The sequence below is a fragment of the Gobio gobio genome (genome assembly GCF_949357685.1).
Source record: "Gobio gobio genome assembly, chromosome: 3".
NCBI lineage: Eukaryota > Metazoa > Chordata > Actinopteri > Cypriniformes > Gobionidae > Gobio > Gobio gobio.
In genome coordinates this window covers 59,909,061-59,933,932 of record NC_137099.1, presented here as the reverse complement: position 1 = coordinate 59,933,932, position 24,872 = coordinate 59,909,061, and the positions used below count along the sequence as shown (strand labels likewise).

The window sequence follows — 24,872 nt, the reverse complement described above, 5'->3', positions numbered from 1 at the left end:
TTACTCACTCTCAAGTTGTTCCAAACCTATATGGGTTTCTTTGTTCTGCTGAACACAATAGAAGATATAAAGAAGATATTTTGAAGAATGTTTGTAACCAAGCAGATAGAGCAACCATTGACTACCAAATACCCCCCCCCCCATTCTTGATTAACTATCCCTTTAATAAGATACTTAAGTGATTAATTGAGAGATGATTGTTTGATTATTGAAGACACCTGATGATAATGAGCAGAATCACTGAAGGAAAGAGAAACACAAGAACTACAACTGACTTCAGCCACAGCTTTAGATGAAATCAACTGAAAATACATTACATCTCTTGATTTCTGTCTTTTGTCTGCAGGTCTTATTGAGAATTAACAGAGGTTGAGATGTTGATGATTTATTGAAAATGTTTGGTCACTCACCATTACCGTGATCAGTGTTTCCTTTAGTTGGGCAGTTTGACATGTGAGTTAGTAGGGTTTTTGATAAAGTGTTACCAAGATTGTCAAGTGATGCATTTTTCATCATAAAGCTGAGGTCTTCAATCCTGCTACTGGGGACCCACTGTGCTGCAAAATGTATTTCCAACCTGGCACACTGTTTTTGATATGTATTCCTGAAGAGCTTGATTAGCTTTAGCTGTCTTTGATGGTTGGTGTTAATCTCTGCAGGACAGTGGGTCCCCAGGAGCAGGGTTGAAGACTAAATAAATAGTTATTCTATGCACACAAACATCAATAAGCAGTATATGATTCTCAACAATGGTGATATGCTTCATAAGTATGCTACCATTGTTAAGATTCATGTGCTGTGTCTGTGTGCATCTTTTAAATAATCCCCCAAAATGTATTTAAAATCACAATTCAGATATTCTTGTGAAAAGCTATTAACAACTAACAATCTGTCATAATTTTTTTTCTTTATGGCAGCATTAACTATATCAACTGATTAACGTTGCTTATCAGTCCTTCCAGAAAAATGTGGCTTTTTTTTGTTGCGGGCAAAAATCCTTGATTATGCAGCCCGTTTTCTTAAAAAATGTGATGGAAAATGCGGGATATTTAAGCAATTTTATGCGATGAAATTGCTGGAACTTGCAAAAACTGCGGTTTGATGAAAAAGAGAAAAAAAAGCACTACATCACAAAAAGTGCTGGGAATATTTAAGTTCTCATCTTGTTTTATTGATGACCTTAATAAACACATGGCTCAAATTGACAAAACATTGAGTCAAACAAGTTCTGTAGGTTTACAAAAGGAATATGCTACAACTTCTGAAAAAATGAATAAATAACTTTCTGTTTTACAGATGTAGCTATACAAAACAGACATTTGAGTGCTTCCAATGCACAAAGTGCAATCTCTTTAAGGCTTAGTTCACCCAAAAATGTAAATTCTGTCATTTACTCACCCTCAAGTTGTTCCAAACCTGTATGGGTTTCTTTGTTCTGCTGAACACAATAGAAGATATTTTGAAGAATGTTTGTAACCAAGCAGATAGAGCAACCATTGACTACCAAATTGAAATCGGTCAACACACCGGGAAACTGCTATGCACGGCCTTTTGCTGTTATATTTGTCGGCAAATGGGAATTTGCGTGCTTCATCATGGTTTCACCGATATCTAAGGTTTCACCACGGGGTTTGCAGCTTTTTCGATGATGTTCGTGTCAGGTAATAACATCACTTCAAAATGTTCCCATGGCAATAGGGGGTAAAGGTGGCTCTGTGAAAAGTCAACAAAAATTTTTCAATTTTCTACTAATATATATGACTTTTTTGCAACAAAAATGCGGGGATTATGAAATCATGTTAGCCGCAGAAATATGCAATTTATGCAGCAAAAGTGAAGCATATTTAAAAATATGCAGATTTTGGCTGATTATGCATTAAATCATACGATTACACTATCACGTTTTTCTGGAGAAACTGGCTTATGACTTCCTTCTGTCAAAAGTAAAACTGCCCAATAAAAAGAAACACTGATCACCACAATGGTGACCATATATTTTCAATAAATCATCAAAATATAATCCTGTTCATTCTCAATATGAGCTTATGTAGACATCTGACATATATAAAGTCAGTGAGGTTTGTAATAAAGAGATTTAATGTATTTTCAGTTGATTTGATCTAAAGCTGTGGCTGAAGTCAGCTGTAGTTCTTGTGTTTCTTTTTCCTTCAGTGATTCTGCTTGTTATCATCAGGTGTCATCACTAATGGTCACCCATCACTCAACTAATCACTTAAGTATCTTATTAACTCTAACATTGCTTCAGTGTTACTTTAACACCCTGCTGGTGGTTCCCATATGAACACAGAGTGGTGTTAATTCAACACTTGGGAATTTACTGTGTGGTAAGTCACATAGGCCTATGTGGAGCTAAACCGGATTGAGCTACCAAGCAATAACACTATTATGCAGTGCCTGGTTGTGGAAGAACATAATTGCTGCATAAGCTTCCTTCATATTCCAATATTAGGAATGCAGTTGAACTTTATTTTTAATGAATATCCAGTTCACGTGGGTAAGACATTGCGTGTTTGTTTGCTTCATTTCACAGCGGATTATTTTGTAAACAAGACAGAGGTCGAGAAACCCATTATAATATACAAAACTGTTATCCAATCATAGCAGTGGGCATTTACTTCCAAGTCATCAATGCGGCACACCCATAAAAACCAAGCGTTTCAAGAGCTAGGCTCAAAACCAGGTTAGGAAATAGCCTATTACTTATTCATTATGATGTTTTTAAATGTAAAAAAACACGCAAATGTCATAAGTTGACCTCAGACAACAGTATAAAAAAATGAAAAAGCCAGTTCATGACCCCCTTAAAACCACGTGCATTGTAATAACTATTTTTGCTTGAGTCAAATAATTTAATGACTGGATACATGGATTCTGAGAATCATGTGATTCAAACCGTAGAAAAGTGTGGGATAATGCCCTGTGCTTAAAGGGTTAGTTCACCCAAATATGAAAAGTAGACCATAATCAACTCATCCTCAAGTCATCCTAGGTGTATATGACATTCTTCTTTCAGACGAATAAAGTCAGAGTTATATTTAAAAAAGTCCTGGCTCTTCCAAGCTTTATAATGGCAGTGACTTGTTGGGTCATTTTTGAAGTCCATAAAAAAAGCATCTATCCATCATATAACTGCTCCACATAGCTCTCAGGGGTTAATAAAGGCCTTCTGAAATGAAGTGGTGCGTTTGTGTAAGAAAAATATGCATATTTCAAACTTTATAGACTAAAATAACCAGCTTCCAACGGTCAGCAGTACGCAAGTCGAGTTACGGCAAAAAAGTAACCCTTGACGCATGCGTATTGACGAACGCAGAAGCTCAGAGGATAGAGCAAAACAAAACACCCGTCATGAATTAGAGTCTAAAACGATAATTTTTCAAGAGAAATGGTGGAAGATTTCAGTATAAGAGAAGGGGAGCTTGAGTTTGTTGCCCAGCACTATCCACGAGAGGTGTCAAAGCTTGGGATGCTTCTATACATCGCGTCAGGGTTTACTCTTTTAGCGCAAGTCGACTTGCTACCACTGACCGCCGGAAGCTAGTTATTTTAGTCTATAAAGTTTTAAATATGGATATTTTTCTTACACAAACGCACCACTTCACTTCAGAAGGCCTTTATTAACCCACCGGAGCTGTGTGGAGCAGTTATATAATGTATAGATGCACTTTTAAGGACTTCAAAAATGACCGAACAAGTCACTGCCATTATAAAGCTTGGAAGAGCCAGGACTTTTTTAATATAACTCTGACTTTATTTGTCTGAAATAAAATGGTAAATGGACTGCATTTATATAGCGCCAGCTCGTCGGGAGCAGCTGGGTTTAGGTGTCTTGCTCATGGACACCTCGACACTTGATCAGGTAGAACCGGGGGGCCGAACCACTGAGCCACTGCCGCCCCATAAATAAGAATGTCATATACACCTAGGATGACTTGAGGGTGAGTAATTCATGGGCTAATTTTAATTTTTGGGTGAACTATCCCTTTAAACAGAAATGTCCTCTTTTATCACACATTTCATATTCAATTGAAATGCATTTACTTTGGAGGAAGTTTCCTCTAGATATTGAAGTGATTTGTGTCTCTCTCTCTGTTATCTCAGGTGCGTGTGGAGTTTATGGAGACCGCTGATGTTTGCAGCTTTGCCAGTAAGAAAGGCAAATACAGAAAAATAGTAAAAATTGACCAAGACTCCAGCACAGCGGTTTCATACGTGATTATTCCCATGACTCTGGGAGATCATGATATTGAGGTCAAAGCTTCAATGTTTGAGTATGAGGATGGAGTGAGAAAGACCCTGAAGGTGGTGGTACGTATGATGAGTATTCTGATATTTTCAGCCTTTCTGTTTGGTTTAGTCATTTCCCACTGAGCAAAGTTATGTCCAAAAGACGTCTTTTCAATGTCTTTGCCCCTAGAGGCGTACGTTGAAAAGAAGTCCACTGAGGAGCCAGAATGAAAGTTTTTATGACGTCTGTTTTTGACGTGTTCTGCACGTCCGATATAGACGTTCATGGAACCTCAAGGTTAAAAACTAGTTCAAATTGTGGACATATTTTCCATTTGTAATTGCAAAGCAACTCACAGACAGTGTGTGTTTGTCCAGAAATCATGAAAATAAAAGAAACTTAGCTCACACCTTTAGACACTTTAGACAACTTATCATCTGTAATTCACACATCTTTGGATGGTGAGAGAATCGTGGGATTCAATCCAGGATCTTCTTGCTGTGAGGAGACAGTGTTTCCCACTGAGACACTGGTTCTGCCCTTAATCACAGACATAAGACACACTTTGACTATTTCTGTCAGACGTCTACAGAAGCTCTTACTGAGAATTAAAAGAGCTTTAGATGTTTATGTTTCATTTGAAGTCACCATTGTGCACAGTAAATTCCCCGGTGTTGAATTAACACCGCTCGGTGTTCATATGGGAACCACCCGCAGGGTGTTAAAGTAACACTGAAGCAGTGTTAGAGTTAATAAGATACTTAAGTGATTCATTGAGTGATGATTGTTTGATTATTTGAGACACCTGATGATAATGAGCAGAATCACTGAAGGAAAGAGAAACACAAGAACTACAACTGACTTCAGCCTTAGGCCTAGTCCACACGTACACGGGTATTTTTATAACCAGAGTTTTTCCTCCTCCGTTTTAAAAAACAATCGCGTCCACACAAGCACAGTTTTAAAAAAATCTCCGTCCACATGAAAACGCAAAACTGCGCTATGATTGGCTGCTTGATTTCCACATGGGTCCCATCCACGGCACCGATGCACTGAGGGATGCCATGGGCTCAGTGAAACCCTTCTACAAGTTTACTTTGGAATCAGTGACACTGACAGGTAACTGTAGGGGCAGGGCTCTAGTGGACTGAAGCTTCACACACTTGCCTTACTACCGTAAATCCTCTAATATAGGCCCGGGCCTTTATTTTACTCAAGCGCATCGCGGTCCAGGCCTTTATTGGAAGGAGGCCAGAATTAGAGGCAGGCCTCAATTTCTATTTGAGCAAATCAAACTACCAGTAGAATGACTAAAAATGAGATTTTGCGTCTATTTCAACCTATAAAATACTAGGTTCATTTATTGAAAACGTACAGTTACCATAACATTATGGTATGCATACAGAACATTAACAACAAATACCGGTAATTCAGGCTAAATTCCAGTGTAGAAATATGGTAACAAAAACGTAGCAAACATAGGCTACCGGTAGTGCATTGTAAACACTTAACCATACACGGTGATAATTAGGTTATTGATTCATAACAAAAGGCAACAGACACCTTACCGCTCCAAAGTTTAACCATTCCTGTCTCGTTTGGTTTGAAGTTATAAAAAAAAAAATCCTCCAATTCTGTTTAATCCTCATCCTCCTCAGTTTCCTCCTCCTTTTCATCTCTCCCTGTAAACTCCTCATCACTCGCGCCAGCCTTTACAACAAGTTAATTATTGTACAGATCCTCTTCGTCATCCTCATGTTCCGCTGACCGCTGCGCGTCTGTTCTCATCCTCGCGCCGTAAACGTTAGCCTACCGGACCCGGTGACTGAAGTCTCACGTGCGAGAGAGTTGATCAGACATCCCAACCTGAAAAAAGTCATTTCAGGGAGGTATCTCTCCTAAAATTATGTAGATCACTTTTACTATTTACATAAGCTGCTTATACTACTATTTATGTAAACTGCTTTTATTTATATTTCATTGCAACTTTAAACAGGTCTAAGGAGTTTGTTGTTTTCATGTAGCCTTGGCAACTAGCCGACCTGAAAAATATGCACATGAAATGAAACTTGTTTAACTCAACCATAACATGTTAGTTACAAACTGTAGAGCGTGCAAGATTATCATTATGTTTATACTTTATACTTTCGTTTTTTGGGGCGAGAGATAAAAGCCCGAAGAGATAAAAGCCCGCCCACACTGACAATTGATTGGTTGACTTACCGAAACAAGCCAATCAGGACGCTCTCCGTCTTACATGCGCTTCATTAGGTGCACACTAGCACACACACGTAAGGTTTCTCGCTCTCTGCCGTGCGCGCGTGCACAGTTTGTGTCTCGCATGCGCGCTCTTGCTCGCTCGCTCTAGATTGCGGGAGAATTTTACTAATTTGCGGGCATCAGGGAGCTGCTATAAATATGCGGGAGACTTGGGATGTCTGGGTGATTGACATGACCCCTGTGGTACTTGCATGTTACTATCACATGCAAGCATAATGTTAAGGCCTGCCCAGAAAAACGTTGGTTCTAATAATAGCCCCGGCCGCTATTAGAGACCGGCCTTTATTTACCTTCGGTGACAGCGAGACCGGCCAATGTTGGAGACCCGGCCGCTAATGGAATACAGGCAAATATTAGAGGATTTACGGGTATGTTGTATTTTTGTATGCTGGCGCCTCTGTTCTGCAATACAATGAGATAACTGCACATGTATCTGTATGTAATAAGCGCTGTTAGCAGAGTTATTAAAAGTTACGTCCGCCATTGCATAGACTCCACTCATGTATAAACAAAAGCGATAACGGCGCACAATCTGATGTCAAACAAAGGAGAGAACGGCGCACATTTCGACTTAACAAGCCGAAATCTCCGGTTTCACCTTCTACACGACAACGCTGTAACCGGAGTTTCTAAAAAACTTCACCCTGGCCGGAGTTTTCAAAAAAGTCCGGTTTCAGTAACCGGATACTGCGTTTGCGTGTGGACGAACAGCCAAACCGCGTAGAAAAAGCTGCGGTTTTGAAAATACCCGTGTTCGTGTGGACAGGGCCTTAGATTAAATCAATTGAAGATAAAATAAGACATTCAATCTATCTTATTAAAACCAGATTGACTTTATTTCTGACATCTACAGAAGTTCTTATTGAGAATTAACAGAGGTTTAGAGGTTGGTTTTTTTGAAAATGTTTTATTCAGTGTTTCATTTAGTTGGGCAGTTTGATTCTTGGCTTTCGATGTTAGTTTGTGGTCTTTGTAACCGTGTTTACTCAAACACATAATTTGTTGCAAAAGAAGCCATGAACAGAATTTATTTATTTCAGAGTTTTGTAATTTATCTTTCAATAGCATAAAATAAAAAAGATATTTGAAACATAAAAAATAAATCTGGCCAATTGTTATTACTAGATGTTCATCAGCAATCCTTTCTTGCCCAATATCAAATATTCAGAAATTTGTTGTTTAAATACATTGAGCCCAACCAAGAGCCCAACTAAAGCAAACGCTTCCCACCACAATGGTGACTTCAAATTAACCATAAATATCAACATCTAAAGCTCTGTTAATTCTCAGTAAGAGCTTCTGTAGACGTCTGACAGAAATAGTCAAAGTGTGTCTTATGTCTGTGATTAAGGGCAGCTCCAGTGTCTCAGTGGGAAACACTGTCTCCTCACAGCAAGAAGATCCTGGATTGAATCCCACGATTCTCTCACGATCCAAAGATGTGTGAATTACAGATGATAAGTTGTCTAAAGTGTCTAAAGGTGTGAGCTAAGTTTCTTTTATTTTCATGATTTCTGGACAAACACACACTGTCTGTGAGTTGCTTTGCAATTACAAATGGAAAATATGTCCACAATGAGCACATTTGAACTAGTTTTTTAACCTTGAGGTTCCATGAACGTCTATATTGGACGTGCAGAACACGTCAAAAACAGACGTCATAAAAACTTTCATTCTGGCTCCTCAGTGGACGTCTTTTCAACGTACGCCTCTAGGGGCAAAGACATTGAAAAGACGTCTTTTGGACATAACTTTGCTCAGTGGGTTGTTAATATAATGATTAACCCAGATAGCAAGCCACCATCTAAATAATGTTAAATCAATGTTAATGTGTCAATGTTAACTGCATTGAATTGTTGAAAAATCATTGCAAAATCACTTTTGCACCCACAATTAATGTTGAAAATTTCATCCAAAAATCAATGGTAAAGGCATTGACTCATTTTTGGATGAAATGTCAACATTTTTCAACATTAATTGCGGGTGCAAAAGGGATGTTGATTCAATGCAGTTAACATTGACACATTAACATTGATTTAACAATGTTACAATGTGATGTTGGTTCAACATCATGCTTTCACTCTAACAAAATGAAACACAACTACAACTAAAGCCACACAGCCTGAAATCAACTGAAGATAAAATAATACAATCAATCTCTCAAGATCTCAGCAGAAACTGAGAATTAACAGAGGTTTTTGATTTTGATGTTTTATTGAAAATGTCAAGTCACAGTTATGGCGATCAGCGTTTCCTTAGTTGGGCAGTTTGACTCTTGGTTCTCTACATGTGATTTTGTGGTCTATGTAACAGTGTTTGCTGAAATACATAATTTGCTTCAAAGAAAGCCAAAAACTTATATAATCAGTGTTGCTGCAAAAGCATGTCACCATTATTGAGATTCATTTGCGGATTTTAATGTGCATGTCTAAATAATTTTTCCGTCATTCAGGGATTAAAATGTTTTCTGATCTTTTACAGGAGTTGCTGATGAATATCATCTATTAATGACAAATAGCCACTTTTGGTCAGTGATGTGATTGGTGAATTTTTCTACTTTATGATGCTGAGCACTATCACCTGATCATATTTGTTTCTGGCTTTCTTTGCAACAAGTTATGTGTTTCGGTTAACACTGATTCAAAGTCCACAAAGGCTGTTGGCTTTAGTTGTAGTTGTTGTGTTTTATTTTCTGAACCAACATCACATTTTAACATTGATTCAATGCCATTACCGTTGATTTTTGGATGAAATTTCAACATTTTTTCAACATTAATTGTGGGTGCAAATGTGTGTTCGATGCAGTTAACGTCGACACAGTAACATTGATTTAACATTGATGAACTTCGAATGGTGGCTTGCTATCATGATAAAAAATGTTTGACATTTTTTTCTGAATAGATAAACCAGAGCACCACATATAGTTAACTTGCTCTCTCTTTCAGTCTGAGGGTGTGCTGACTAAATATCATCAAAATGTGGAACTCAATCCTGTTAAGAATGGTGAGATTTATTGTGAACTACACAATAACATTATTGCGTTACTCTTCCGTTATGCAACACTGCACATTACACTTCCAGCAAATTATGAAAGAAATTTTATGAATATCATTATAGTTCTTAGACTGGGTAAACCCAGTCTGATCTGACGGCGATTTGATTTCACCCTGCAGCTTACTCTGGAAACCTGTACATTCATTTCTACTGCTTCTGTTACACTTTTGCGGGAACCAATCACAGACTGACTTATCCCCCTGGTGTGCTATAGGCTGGTTTAACACGATGACGGATAGAGAAGCGATGGGTCGTTGCCTGTTGATCACGCCTCTTGTGCTCTGATTGGTTGAAGGACTATCCAATTGCGTACAGAGTCATTTGAATTATGCCAGTTGATCACGCCTCTTGTGCAGTAGGAAAAACAGAGCAGACTCCCCAGACCAATGTTCAATCTTAAATTGAGATTTGTCTGGTGATAGCCAGACAATATAGTTCTAGCTAATCAGGAGTTTATAATCAACTCCTGCTCTTTTCTTACTCAAAACTCACCAAAACCTTACACAATCTTATCAGCACATGACTCATGACTCCTTCATCTTCCTGTTCTTCTGTTTCTCATCGCAAATGGATCAGGGGAGAGACCTGTAGTTGTTAGAGCTGAAACACCATCTGATCGAATTCCAGACACACCTGCTAACACCTACATCTCGATTACTGGTAAGTAACAATGTTTTCAGGAACTTGTAGAGATTATTTCTTTAAAGAGAGATGGAGCCTATATCTAGAATCATTATCTGATTACATCTGTCTATTCTTCTATGTACAACATTTTGTTGTACGTATTGTTGGAGGCTGGTTTGTAATAATTGCAGTCACTTTTATTCACCTTTTTTTATTTATTTTTTTACACAACCAGATAGCACTTGTGTGAGCAGGCTCACTGGGGGGAACACATACTTGCTTACCTCAGTCAGGGAGTAAAACAACTGCCAGTGGGATGTGTCCGGAGGAGCAAACAGGTTTACATGTGTCTGCCCAGCAGGCACAGGATGTAGACCTCAACTTCAGTCAGACGAATTAAAATTGGTTTGACGTCAAGCTCCAATGTTGAATTTTGGTTGGAATAAAGTCAGTCTGGTTAGTAATGTGTGAAGCTGGTAATGCTGTTTGTGGAGTTGTTTAATCCTCCTCTGCTCATACAGTTCACCCTTTTGTACGAATTGTTTTTTTTTACAGTGCAGTGCTTATTCCAACCAAAATTCAATTTCTGTCTGACGTTGGAGCTTGACGTCAAACAAACATTGGGTTTAGACTTCAACTTTCATTTTCAACCCGAATATGACGTCTGACTGACGTTGGATTAGTTGGGTTCCAATGTATTCCTGACGTCACATTGATATACTGTGTCTGCTGGGTCCAAATCAGCTGGCCCACCTGGGGGTGGAGTTTCCACTCTCCCAGGAGTGTGAGGTGTTGCAAGAGCACAGCGGCTGCATGATTCAGCCACCACAAAGATGAAAGCAGAGCAGAATCATCTCCAGAAACGCTCGGCTCAGGCGAGATACCAATTTGTCAGTCACTGACGTAACGTTTTTCGTGACTGACTGATAGAGAACACTGTTAGACCTTACCAGGCTTTTTTACAGTAAAATACTGACAACACTGTTGACATTAATTTACTGTTAATTGTAGAGTTATTTACTGTAATCTACTTCACAGTATGCTACTGTAAAAATACCATAAAAACTTGAGTGAAACTCATTTCATTTGAAGAAAACGACTGCCTTATTTTGGCCAACTGTCATTCAAATGTATAAACTAGTATTTATAGTAATGTGAGCATATTATTACTGTGAATGTATTTAATTTGAGTCCACTAAAAATATTTTAAATAAAAAGACATCAGCAACTAAAATAAAGCAACAGGTTGAGAGGAGGCGTTTCAAATATCGGTCACCAAGGGACATTCTACTTCCTGTTTCTCAACACTATCACACTATGAAATATGCGTGATAAACCCCCTTGCCGGGTTGCAACGATAGACAATGACATGGTGTATAGAGAGATAGCCCATCAGCTATCGATATCATGAGGATTTAGTATTTCCAATTTATTATTATTAGGGTAGGCCTACTTTTATTATTAAATTGATATTACAAATAATTTGCCCCGCAACAATTTCATAACGTATCACTGCATAACCGACACACTGCATTATAAAAGATTAGTTTAACCGCTCAAATTCTCAGAATTGATCCAGAATCGTTGGAGAGAGAATAAAGATGCATCGATTTTTCTCTCGCAATTCACAATAAATAAAATTCTACACTACTACACTCTACAGCATTGCTCCTAAAGAATTTCCAAATCCACTATTCACTAGGAGTTGTAAAGTCTGAAAACATTACTGCTTGAGCTGTCAGTTAAAAATCTACCAGTCATATCATAGTGTTGCATAAATGACAGCTCTTTGTAACAAAGATAGCTAGTAAAAAACTGAATTCTCAGCATGCATTTACTTTTTCCTCCTTCCAGGTGAAGAGATCTCTCAGACAGTCGCACAGGCCATCAGTGGAGACTTCATGGGTCGCCTTATTGTCCAGCCCCGTCATTGTGGAGAACAGAACATGATCCTTATGACTCTACCTCTCATTGCCACTCATTATCTGGACAACACCAATCAGTGGGAGAATGTTGGCATGCAGCGCCGTAGTGAAGCCGTTGAACATATCAACACAGGTCAGCAGAATACAACAGATATAAATAATTTGACTATGATTTAAAATAAAAGAAAACAGAATAAACAATAAACAACAAGTATTTTTTTCTTTATCTTATTTTGCATTAAGGTTACACACGACAGCTGGTTTACCGTAAATCTGAAGGATCCTACGCTGCCTTTGTAAACAGGCCAAGCAGCACATGGTATTTTCATTTCAATCAATTTTATTTCTGTCATGACTCTCAGAGAGATTGGCATGCACTCACAGAAATATTTCACCCAAAATTTAAGATTTATGTAATTTTATTAAATGACAAATTCCCATTTATATTTTTTTCATAATTTTAACACAAATCTACCAAATAAACTTTACACAATTTATTTTCATTAGGATAATAAAACCTATTTATTTAAAATACATAAAGTTTATTGTATAAATTGCATAATAATTAAGAGAACTAAATCAGGATAATTAAAAAAGTTAAATAACATTTATTTGAATCATGTTAAATGTATATTCATGGCAGAGTTAGTTTTTATGCATTTACATCTATTTGATTTTATTTAAAAACTCATATTTTTAAAATCTATACATTAAAAGTAAATAAACTCTAAAAGATTTAATCAATTTTACAATTTATTTAATGCAATTAGTTAATAAATACTAACATTTTTTGAATAATAAGAGTTATAAAACAAACAAGATTCTGTTATTTAAAGTTTATGTGATTGGTTTTCATCAAAGTTATGAAAAAAAATCCATTTGGGAAACAGGAAACGACGTCACTTTCGCTGGACACAAGCCCTCGAGATATTGTGGGAATCCGTCACACACATCCCACTGAGCAAAGGCGTACGTTGAAAAGACGTCCACTGAGGAGCCAGAATGAAAGTTTTTATGACGTCTGTTTTTGACGTGTTCTGCACGTCCGATATAGACGCTCATGGAACCTCAAGGTTAAAAACTAGTTCAAATGTGCTCATTGTGGACATATTTTCCATTTGTAATTGCAAAGCAACTCACAGACAGTGTGTGTTTGTCCAGAAATCATGAAAATAAAAGAAACTTAGCTCACACCTTTAGACACTTTAGACAACTTAGCATCTGTAATTCACACATCTTTGGATCGTGAGAGAATCGTGGGATTCAATCCAGGATCTTCTTGCTGTGAGGAGACAGTGTTTCCCACTGAGACACTGGTGCTGCCCTTAATCACAGACATAAGACACACTTTGACTATTTCTGTCAGACGTCTACAGAAGCTCTTACTGAGAATTAACAGAGCTTTAGATGTTGATGTTTATGTTTCAGTTGAAGTCACCATTGTGGTGGGAAGCGTTTGCTTTAGTTGGGCTCTTGGTCCCTGTATTTGTGTTAGCTTTTCTTTGGCTGCTGTAACTGTGTGTGTGAAACACAATACTTATGGCTGAGAAAGCAAAGATAAAGTGACTTCAGGTGTTGTCAGCTTCTTGTTGATGACTAAATCATCAGAAGTCTAGAATCTGATGTTGTGCTTTTGAGTTTTAGGTTCTTGTTCGGCAAATAATAATTTGTTTATATACTATAACCTTGTGAATCTGCTGTATTGACACCAATAGCAATAAACAAATCACTCATATTGAAAGATGATAAAACAGCAGGTGCACATTGTTTTGAGAAAATATTTCTCATAGTCACACACAGACATCAAGATTTTGCATATGATTCACAACAACGGTGACAATCATAAAAAAAAAACTTCATGCTGTAATGCATGATGGGTAGCTTCAAAGTACAAAACTCATGCTTGATTGTCACCGTTGCAATTACAAATGGAAAATATGTCCATATTTTGAACTAGTTTTTAACCTTGAGGTTCCATGAACGTCTATATCGGACGTGCAGAACACGTCAAAAACAGACGTCATAAAAACTTTCATTCTGGCTCCTCAGTGGACGTCTTTTCAACGTACGCCTTTGCTCAGTGGGATGTGTGTGACGGATTCCCACAATATCTCGAGGGCTTGTGTCCAGCGAAAGTGACGTTGTTTCCTGTTTCCCAAATGGATTTTTTTTCATAACTTTGATGAAAACCAATCACATAAACTTTAAATAACAGAATCTTGTTTGTTTTATCACTCTTATTATTCAAACAATGTTAGTATTTATTAACTAATTGCATTAAATAAATTGTAAAATTGATTAAATCTTTTAGAGTTTATTTACTTTTAATGTATAGATTTTAAAAATATGAGTTTTTAAATAAAATCAAATAGATGTAAATGCATAAAAACTAACTCTGCCATGAATATACATTTAACATGATTCAAATAAATGTTATTTAACTTTTTTAATTATCCTGATTTAGTTCTCTTAATTATTATGCAATTTATACAATAAACTTTATGTATTTTAAATAAATAGGTTTTATTATCCTAATGAAAATAAATTGTGTAAAGTTTATTTGGTAGATTTGTGTTAAAATTATGAAAAAAATATAAATGGGAATTTGTCATTTAATAAAATTACATAAATCTTAAATTTTGGGTGAAATATTTCTGTGAGTGTGGTGATGGGTATGGATATGGCAATGTTAATGTATTTGATCTGGGCAAAATAGATCAGCTTAGTTTACCTTGGACACGAGCAAGAGTGAGCCTGCAGTGTATTTGCACATAGCGAGTGTAATCAGGGCAGCAAATGAATGGCAATCTGCTGTGTCCTCAAAAGATTCCGCTTGCAGGGAGCAGAAAGCCGCCATCATGTGACACACATACAGTAAACCCAAGCGTCATTTACTCCAACATTATCCGTCTGCAATGCCGGAGGCTGCACTTTCAGGACCGCATTTCTACACAGCAAAAACTCCAGTGTTAAATTAACTCTCCTGGGAGTATATGTGAGACCACACTCAAGAGTGTTATGCTGCGTTCACACCAAACGCGAATTGAGCGTCAAAATCGCGTCTACCGCGTCTAGTTTCACGCGCGTACATTTTGAATGCATTCGCGCGTCAGCAGAGAATTGGACGCGCGTAGAAATCGAGCGCTGGAAGCGAAATTGACGCGCGTTCAAGGCACTCCAGGAGAAATATGTCATAAAACACCACTCTGCCTCTTTTCATTTTCATTAAACATATATATTAAGCATTAATAGCCACACAAATGTGGTCCAGGCAACTCCTACATCATCTTCAGTACATGTATATTTAAATATCCTTAAAATATAAAGTTATTAAACTTCTCTTTGCCCTCAGTCAAAACGATTTGGCAGACAACAAATTATAGATTCATGAGAGCAAAGCTCGGCCGTTAGATCTACACAAAACGAACCACTACAGGACATCAGAGCCAGCGGCAGACGCCAGAAGGACTGGCCGAGGAAAGGCTGCCTTCGCCGGGGTTATGAGCAGTGATTGCCCGCGGTGATCGCCTGGATCTCACAACTCCAAAAACACAAGATTATTTTTTTTAAATAGGCACTCTCTTTATAAATAAACCACAGATTTGAGCTTTAAACAACTACATTCCCACCTGAAAACGTCTTAAAACTACATTTTGTGACACAATAGTACTGTTTTTAATTTATGCAGGGTTTCTCATACACGTCACTTTACCACGTGACAGCAGCAAGCAGGCTCCTGATTGGTTAACGCGGCGCGAATTGACGCCAAAGTTCAAATTTTTCAACTCGGGCGTCAGATGCGAATTCGCTTCAAACGCGTGAATCCACAAAAGCACCATTCGCGTGTAACGCGCGTATCGCGCAAGACGCTCAATTTGCGTCCAATTCGCGCCATTCGCGCGAACTGGACGCGCGAATGAAGCGGATTCGCGTCCTTCGCGCCGCGCGTAACGCGCCTTCCGCGCCGCGGGACCTCCAGACGCGTGTCAACGCGCCTTTCCATTGACTTAACATTGAAATCACTCGCGCCTGACGCTCAATTCGCGTTTGGTGTGAACGCAGCATTAAAGTGTTAAAATAAGAGTGTTAAAGTAACACTGTGTTTAGGTTAATGAGATAATTAAGTGATTAATTGAGTGATGATTGGCCATTATTGAAGACACCTGATGATAACAAGCAGAATCACCAAAGGAGAACACCACAATTCTTAAGTCACCATTATGGTAATACGTGTTTGATTTAGTTTGGATCTTGCCCTTAACAATTAACACTTTAGATTTGGTTGCTTTAACAGCCAGACAAGTAAAAGTTGATCAGGTGGTATTGCTGATGTTCTGACATCATCATCAATTCAGCTGAATCATCAATTATAGCTTTATATCTGAGTTCCATTTACAACTGGCTTCAGATTACAAAGGATAAAATCAAGTATTTTCAACTTAATCCAAAGGTTTTCTTAAAAGTTGTTCTGATCAAAAAACATATAAATATATATTTTCACAGCTATCATGAATCAGCCTGAGAATCTCAACAGTGGTGACCATCATAAAGCATGTTGCAGTGCATTCTGGGATCCATCAATCAAAATTCTTCCATGGCTCCCATCATTCATTACTGCATGAATAAATTATGAGCTTTACAAGCTGTTTGTCACCATTGTTGAAATTCCTACACTGATTCTTGATTTGCGTGTGCCTATAAAAAAAATAACTCGGTACTCTTTAATATGACTCGGGACTACCAAGTTGTCTCAGAGAGTGATTCGTTCATTTTGTGTTGACCGCGCATGCGCATTACGCTGAATCTGTACTGGAAACAACAAAAATTATTAGTTCATCTCTTGAGTCTCGAGTCTCGGGTTTGAGTCTTTCGTTCTTCCTGTCAGTCCCATAGAGTCTATGCTGTCAGTAACAGAAACAGAAAAGATTAGTTCTTACGAGTCTTTCGGGTTTGATGTTTGAGTCATTCGTTCTTTTGCCACGTGACTTGTCACCTTATTGAACACTAGTTCACAACCTTTTTACTAACAAGCACGTAGTTATTTTTTTGAACTAGTGTTCAATACGGTGAGAAGTCACGTGGCAAAAGAACGAATGACTCAAACGTCAAACCCGAAAGACTCGTAAGAACTAATCTTTTCTGTTTCCGTTACTGACAGCATAGACTCTATGGGACTGACAGGAAGAACGAAAGACTCAAACCCGAACTCGAGACTCGAGACTCGAAAGATGAACTAATCATTCTGTTCCCGGACCTGTGTCACATGGCCCGGTCCCAGATCAGAGTCAGACACAGACGAGTCAACAAATAACGTCTCGAGGAGTTCGAAGACACCAGAGGCGGAGAACAAACGTGATAAATATGAAGTTGCAAAAGAAAGAATGTCTTGGATCAGGAGGTGAGGTGAACTAACAGAGTTAGACTGCAATAGCCTGACCCAACAACTAATCAATTAATTAAACGTTTCAGTTTCTTATCATTTGGCTTTGGTTGCAGTACTCTATAGTTTATTTTTATTTAGTTTTACAAATGTAATCAATATTTTCATAAGTACTAGATGGGTTGGGCTATTTAACATGTCATTTTAATTATATTTTTCTGAAATGAACAAAATGACTCGAAAAAAGATAAGTGCATTTTGTTGAACGAGACTCAAAGATCCGAGTCAGTAAAATGATCTGAACTTCCCACTACTACTACTGACTGCTACGATTTAACAGCAAACAAAATATAATCTTAAAAAAAGCCAAGGGTCAGGATCAAAAGTAAATCAAACACTGTTCACCATAATGGTGACATATTTTAAAGATTTTTCTCATTTGGTTATTCTGCTTGTTAATATCAGGTATCTTCAATAATGGCCAATCATCACTCAATAAATCACTTAATTATCTCATTAACTTTAACACTGCTTCAGTGTTACTTTAACACTCTTATTTTAACACTTTAACACTCTTGAGTGTGGTTTCACATATACTACCAGGATAGTTAATTTAACTCTGGAGTTTTTGCTGTGTAGGACCCTATTTTTTTGTGACAGCGCCACCTACCGAATCGAGAACCGCAATCCCAGGAATGCATTTCCAGGACCCTAGTTTTGGAGATCCGAAACAAGTGCCACCAAGGCAGTATTTTAAGCCATTTTTTTTAGAGGTTTTTAAAGGTTTATTACACCCAAATACTGCTTTCTTTATTGCAATTAAATCTGGTTTCTAGGAATGTTGAGTAATTATTGGGTCCAAGTTGCATAATTTAATAACTCATCAAGTAAAATAAACAAGGAATGGTATAGCCTTTTCAGTCAATCACATTTTCAAGTAAAGAGGGAATATACAAGGATGACTCTGGGGGTAGATTTAAGATTGTGTATATTTTATAAAATAATATATGGCAACAGTTGAATTTGAACACACACAGAAACTAATTTGTTCATGACGTGAACCACATAGGAAGAACTTCATGGACAACGTCTTTACTGACTCCTACCCAGATAGCAACATTGTGACAATGACAACTGACTTCAGCCACAGCTTTAGATGAAATCAACTGAAGATAAACAAAGACATTAAATCTCTAAAGATCTCAGCAGAGGAGGATTAAACAACTCCACAAACAGCATTACCAGCTTCACACATTACTAACCAGACTGACTTTATTACTGTCAGACGACTACAGAAGCTCCTATTGAGAATTAACAGAGGTTTAACTCTAATGTGTTTCATCTGAACTCACCATGACAGTGATCAGTGTTTCCATTAGTTGGACTCTTTACTCTTATTAATTGTCTTTCTCTTTTGGCTTCTGCGAATGTATGTTGGTAAAACACATTTGAAATAGCAAAGGAAGCTAAAGAGCAGTAACATCCGGTGATTATGATTACCTTGGTGATGGTTTTATAATGACATTTTATGTATGATATTGCTTGGTATTATTTGAGCCTAACAAGTGTGTTGTGTTAAAGGAACACTCCACTTTATTTTACGCATTCAAAAATGGTTAAACTCAACTATTTAACTCTAGGGGACTTGTAAAATGAGCCTATTTTTTAAAAAAAAGTGGAGTGTTCCTTTAATAATACATTTGCACTACAAACCTTGCGTACAGAAGCGTGAGATCCTGCAGTATTATAATAATCAGTTATTAGATTTGGTAACACTTTATTTTGATGGTCCCTTTTGAACATTCTGTTGACTATAAGTAACTTTGCTACTACATGTCAACTAACTCTCACTAGAGTATTAGTAGACCGTCTGCTTAATATCTGCTAACTCTTTATTGTGATGGTCCATCAACAGACATTACACTGACTATAAGTAACTTTGCAACTACATGTCAACTTATTCTAACCCTAACCCTACCAGTCTACTAATACATAACTAATATTCTAGTGAGAGTTAGTAAACATGTAAGTGCAAAGTTACTTATAGTCAACAGAATGTTCAAAAGGGACCATCAAAATAAAGTGTAACCTTAGATTTTAACAAAGCACAAAAAGTTAATATGACATCAATCAGATCCACACAGACATCAAGAATCAGCGTATGAATCTCATCAAGGGTGACTTCATGCCACAATGCATTCTGGGTGCATCATACAAACTCACCCATGGCTCCCAGAATGCCTTGTGGCATAGAATCCTGTCACCGTTCGGTTGTTAAGTCTGACGTCACGCGGCAGCGCTTCCGGGTCCAAACGCTCTAACTCATACCACAAGAAAAACAACAAATGGTGCAAATATACACACACACAATGTGGTGTAATACTACAAAAAAATTTATAATCACAACCTTTAACTTCATACCAAAATTCCAGATGGCCATACAGTGATTCATCTTTTATAAATCGTTAAAATATTAATGTCTGTGACGCTGTGAGCACAGAGACTGTTGTATAGACTGTAAGTATTTAAAATGTTTAACTTTCTAAAATGTTTGATGTTTAATATGAATAAATAGCGCTCATAAACAGCCGTTGATGGCATTCTCGAGTGAAACGAGTTGAGGCTTGGACCCAGAAATGGCGTTCCTTACTTCACGACTTAACAAGCACGGATTGTTGAGATTCATAGGCTGATTCTTGATGTCTGAGTGTGAGTTGACCTCGCAGGAGTTCGAAATGTTTAGTGTTCAATGCATTCTGATAATGTGTGATTAAACTGAGTCTCTTGATGCAGAATCACAACAATAATCAAACAGAAATGAATAACAAATGTCACCCATTTAAAACTCAGTCATAAGATCAGTGAATTAAGCCACAACATGATGATTATATTCTTCTCTTCAATGAGCCAACATCAACTGATCATATTTTTCTTGCTGCTCATGTCATAACAAACAGCCAGACAAAGTATAATATTAAACAATGGTCAAGAGCTGAACTAAAGCAAATACTGATCAACATAATGGTGACTTTATTATTTTCAATAAACCATCAGCATCTAAACCTCTGTTAATTCTCAAAAAGAGCTTCTGTAGATGTCTGACAGAAATAAAGTCAGTCTGGTTAGTAATGTGTGAAGCTGGTAATGCTGTTTGTGGAGTTGTTTAAACCTCCTCTGCTGAGATCTTGTGATTGTCAGTGTCTCAAGTTGTCCACCACAGGGCAGCAGAGACTTCGAAATGTGAACAGAGGTGGAGAGTCCAGGTTCAGAAGATAAGTCCTGCTTTAGCCTGGATGCCAGCCGAACTTAGCCCCGCCCACAACATTTGACGTTGAGAAGTTTGGTCGTAATCATCCACGTCACCAAAGAGCGCTTGGGTTGAATTTGTTCTAATCCTAAACAGAGAACTTGTTCGTATATGCATTCACCTTCACTATTTCTCTCAGAAATGATGATCGTGTTGGTAAGAATGCTAAAATTCGCATTCCTGGGTCTAAATATCACATAATTGGGGTCGCTCCAACCTGTTGACCTGGAAAAACAGCCCGCGGGAAAATCGTGCGTGTAGTTGAGTTCTGTTGACATTTGACAACTAACGTTATGCGTCGCTCCGTTGCTCTGATTGGTTGTAGGTCTATCCAATTGAGGTCTTTCCTGTTTCGGTTGAAACATGCCCCATAATCACAGCCCAATGGAGCAGATTGAACTCATATTCTGACTCGAATTGAGTATGACAACATCAGGCTAGTCCTGCTCGGTATTTTGTTCCAAACACTTGAATTTGCTAATAGCACAGATTTTCAGACAGGAGGTAGAATTAATTAGTGAAATCAGCTGACTGAGTGCATGAGTGGAATAAAAATATGGCAGGACTTTTACTTTCTGACCCCTGGACTTTACATCTCTGAGCATTTGTTTCTCCATTCCCAGTCATTTAAAAAAAACAAAATTATAATTTGTATTATTATTTGTGTTTTATAAATTATAATTTGATTTGTTTCTGTTTGTTTAAGGCTGACTGCATATGTGGCTAAAGTCTTCGCCATGGCCAGAAGCTTAATTGTTATAGAGGATAATGTGCTCTGCAGTGCCCTCAAGTGGCTTGTTCTGCAAAAACAACTGCCAGACGGCTCCTTTAAAGAGGAGACAGCTGTAATTCATGGAGAGATGGTGGTAAGTTGAATGTGCCAATGACTGACTGCATTTAAACTCATCTGGGGAGGAGAAATTGCAGTGACCTACAATTAATGTGTAAGATGCAGTGAATATGTTTTCAATTGCAACATGTTTATACTTTTTAAAGGGTCATGAAACCCCCTGTTTCAGCAGCCGTCAGTTCTCACCACAGTTTTGAAAAATGCTATAAAAGTGGGCGTGGTTTAGCGGTGGAGTTGAGGGGAATGAGGGGAGACTGACAGCACGTCATCGGCTTCTGATTCAGACCATTTTATTTCGCTCTCATTAAAAGCATAAAGCTTCCCACAAATGCATGCTCTAAATGACCATTAAGTTACACGCAACACAATATACACATGGATTTGTAAACAAAAAGAGATGTGTTAAAAATGACACGTTGTGTAGATTTTAACACATGTAGGCTAGTGTGTGTGCTCAGGGACAACACATGTTGTGTAGATTTTAACACATGTAGTGTGTGTGCTCAGGGACAACACAAGTTGTGTAGATTTTAACACATGTAGTGTGTGTGTGCTCAGGGACAACACATGTTGTGTAGATTTTAACACATGTAGTGTGTGTGCTCAGGGACAACACAAGTTGTGTAGATTTTAACACATGTAGTGTGTGTGCCCAGGGACAACACATGTAGTGAAGATTTTAACACACGAGTTGTCTCAGAAAGCGATATGTTCATTTTGTGTTGGCCGCGCATGCACTACATGCCATCGGTTCTGTTCAGGATCTTCTGCATTCAGCCTATGGGGCTGTGAGTTGGTGAACGAATGACTCGAACCTGAAGACTCGTGAGGCAAACTCATCACAGAAGTGATTAAATGTGAAGTGACAAAAAGAAAGAATGACTCGGATTCGGAGCTGAGGTGAACTATGTGCAGTCTGCATAGCCTGAAGACCCAGCTAAACAATTAATGAACCATTTCTTTCTTAAAGTCTGGCCTTGGCTGCATTAGCTTATAATTTATTAATTATCAACGTTATGATCAACGTTTGTATAAATACTAGATGCATTGGGGAATTTAACATGTGACATTTTAATTATATTCTGCTGAAATTAACAAAATTGCTTGAAAAAAGATTTGTTCATTTTGCTGAACGAGATTCAAAGATCAGAGTCCGTAAAATGATCCGAACCTCCCACTACTATTATGCGTTGCTCAACATACCTCCCTTACTCCATTGCTCTGATTGGTTGTAGGTCTATCCAATTGAATGCAGAGGAATTTCGGTTGAAACACGCCCCATAATCACTAGTCCATGGGCCCAGGCCACAATTTTCACTAATTGGTACCACCCAAGGTGGCAAATTCTAGTTTGATTATTTGTTTTAATCCATATCTCTAGATGATATTACAACATGATTGTTACCTTTGTTAGTGGAAGCTTTGTCACAGAAATCAGCCTTCAATGACTAACCGTTGAGCCAAAAAATGTAAAAAATCTTGTAACTTTATTTGAACAGAACATGTCCTGCAAAGAACAACAAAAATAATTCTACCTTGTTCATGAACTTATTTGGTCATTGCAAACGGTTTCTGTTTATTTATCATCATCTTCATCATCATCATCTTCATCATATTCATCATATTCAACCAGTTTCATGACATCAGTATCCTCCTCCTCCCCCTTCTGATTGCTGCAGTTTGTTTGTAGCTTGCACAATTCTGTGCACTTCAATTTGTTGGCAAGACAGGAACAGTCAGGAAGCTTCCCGAAACAGATCCAAGAACACTTGCAGGTCATAAGCTCCAGAACAGCCATTGGTGATGGGGGTCCCCGCATCCAGTCTAAATTCAGCATACCTGTACAAATAAGTGGACGATATTTCTCATCCATTTCAGTGATATGTCCAAATGTCTAGAAATTACCTTTACATATTTATTCTATTTTATGATTAGTTATTGTATTTATTAGAAGTGTGGGAAGGCTTCCCACTGAGCAAAGTTATGTCCAAAAGACGTCTTTTCAATGTCTTTGCCCCTAGAGGCGTACGTTGAAAAGACGTCCACTGAGGAGCCAGAATGACAGTTTTTATGACGTCTGTTTTTGACGTGTTCTGCACGTCCGATATAGACGTTCATGGAACCTCAAGGTTAAAAACTAGTAATGTGCTCATTGTGGACATATTTTCCATTTGTAATTGCAAAGCAACTCACAGACAGTGTGTGTTTGTCCAAAAATCATGAAAATAAAAGAAACTTAGCTCACACCTTTAGACACTTTAGACAACTTAGCATCTGTAATTCACACATCTTTGGATCGTGAGAGAATCGTGGGATTCAATCCAGGATCTTCTTGCTGTGAGGAGACAGTGTTTCCCACTGAGACACTGGTGCTGCCCTTAATCACAGACATAAGACACACTTTGACTATTACTGTCAGACGTCTACAGAAGCTCTTACTGAGAATTAACAGAGCTTTAGATGTTGATGTTTATGGTTAATTTGAAGTCACCATTGTGGTGGGAAGCGTTTGCTTTAGTTGGGGTCTTGGTCCCCGTATTTGTGTTAGCTTTTCTTTGGCTGCTGTAACTGTGTGTGTGTGTGTGTGTGAAACACAATAGTTGTGGCTGAGAAAGCAAAGATAAAGTGACTTCAGGTGTTGTCAGCTCCTTGTTGATGACTAAATCATTAGAAGTCTAGAATCTGATGTAGTGTTTTTGAGTTTTATGTTCTTGTTTGGCAAATAATCATTTGTTTAAAGCCACAATAACCTTGTGAATCCACTGTATCGGGACCAATAGTAATAAAGTAATCATTTATCCTAAAAGATTAAAAAAAAGCATTTGCACATTGTTTTGAGAAAATATGTTACATAGTCACACACAGACATCAAGATTTTGCATATGATTCACAACAACAGTGACAATCAAGCATGAGTTTTGTACTTTGAAGCTACCCATCATGCATTGCAGCAAGAAGTTTTTTTTGTTTTGATTGTTACCATTGTTGTGAATCATAGGCAAAATCTTGATGTCTGTGTGTGACTGTGAAATATTTTCTCAAAACAATCTGCACATACTGTTTTTTCATCTTTTAAGATAAATCATTATTTTATTGCTATTAGTCCCGATACAGTGGATTCACAAGGTTATAGTGGCTATAAACAAGTGATTATTTGCCAAACAAGATCATAAAACTCAAAAGCACAACATAAGATTCTAGAC

The 24,872-nt window shown here is 37.8% G+C and overlaps 2 protein-coding genes across 3 annotated transcripts in view; both read left to right on the top strand.

Annotated features, from left to right (window-relative positions):
• LOC307122967 (uncharacterized protein) overlaps positions 1-24,872 on the top strand; it is a 158,576-nt gene that overhangs the window by 48,208 nt on the left and 85,496 nt on the right. The gene's annotated exons all lie outside the window — the stretch shown is intronic.
• LOC307122952 (complement C3-like) overlaps positions 1-24,872 on the top strand; it is a 119,895-nt gene that overhangs the window by 43,261 nt on the left and 51,762 nt on the right. For both annotated transcript variants that reach the window (XR_013816112.1, XM_079811297.1), the window contains exons 21-26: positions 4,123-4,329; positions 9,475-9,532; positions 10,160-10,243; positions 12,062-12,265; positions 12,376-12,451; positions 21,526-21,685. Coding sequence is in view for 1 of the 2 variants with exons in the window: in XM_079811297.1 (XP_079667423.1) it covers positions 4,123-4,329; positions 9,475-9,532; positions 10,160-10,243; positions 12,062-12,265; positions 12,376-12,451; positions 21,526-21,685 (789 nt within the window). In the remaining variant the exon portion in view is untranslated. The remainder of the gene's footprint in view (positions 1-4,122; positions 4,330-9,474; positions 9,533-10,159; positions 10,244-12,061; positions 12,266-12,375; positions 12,452-21,525; positions 21,686-24,872) is intronic.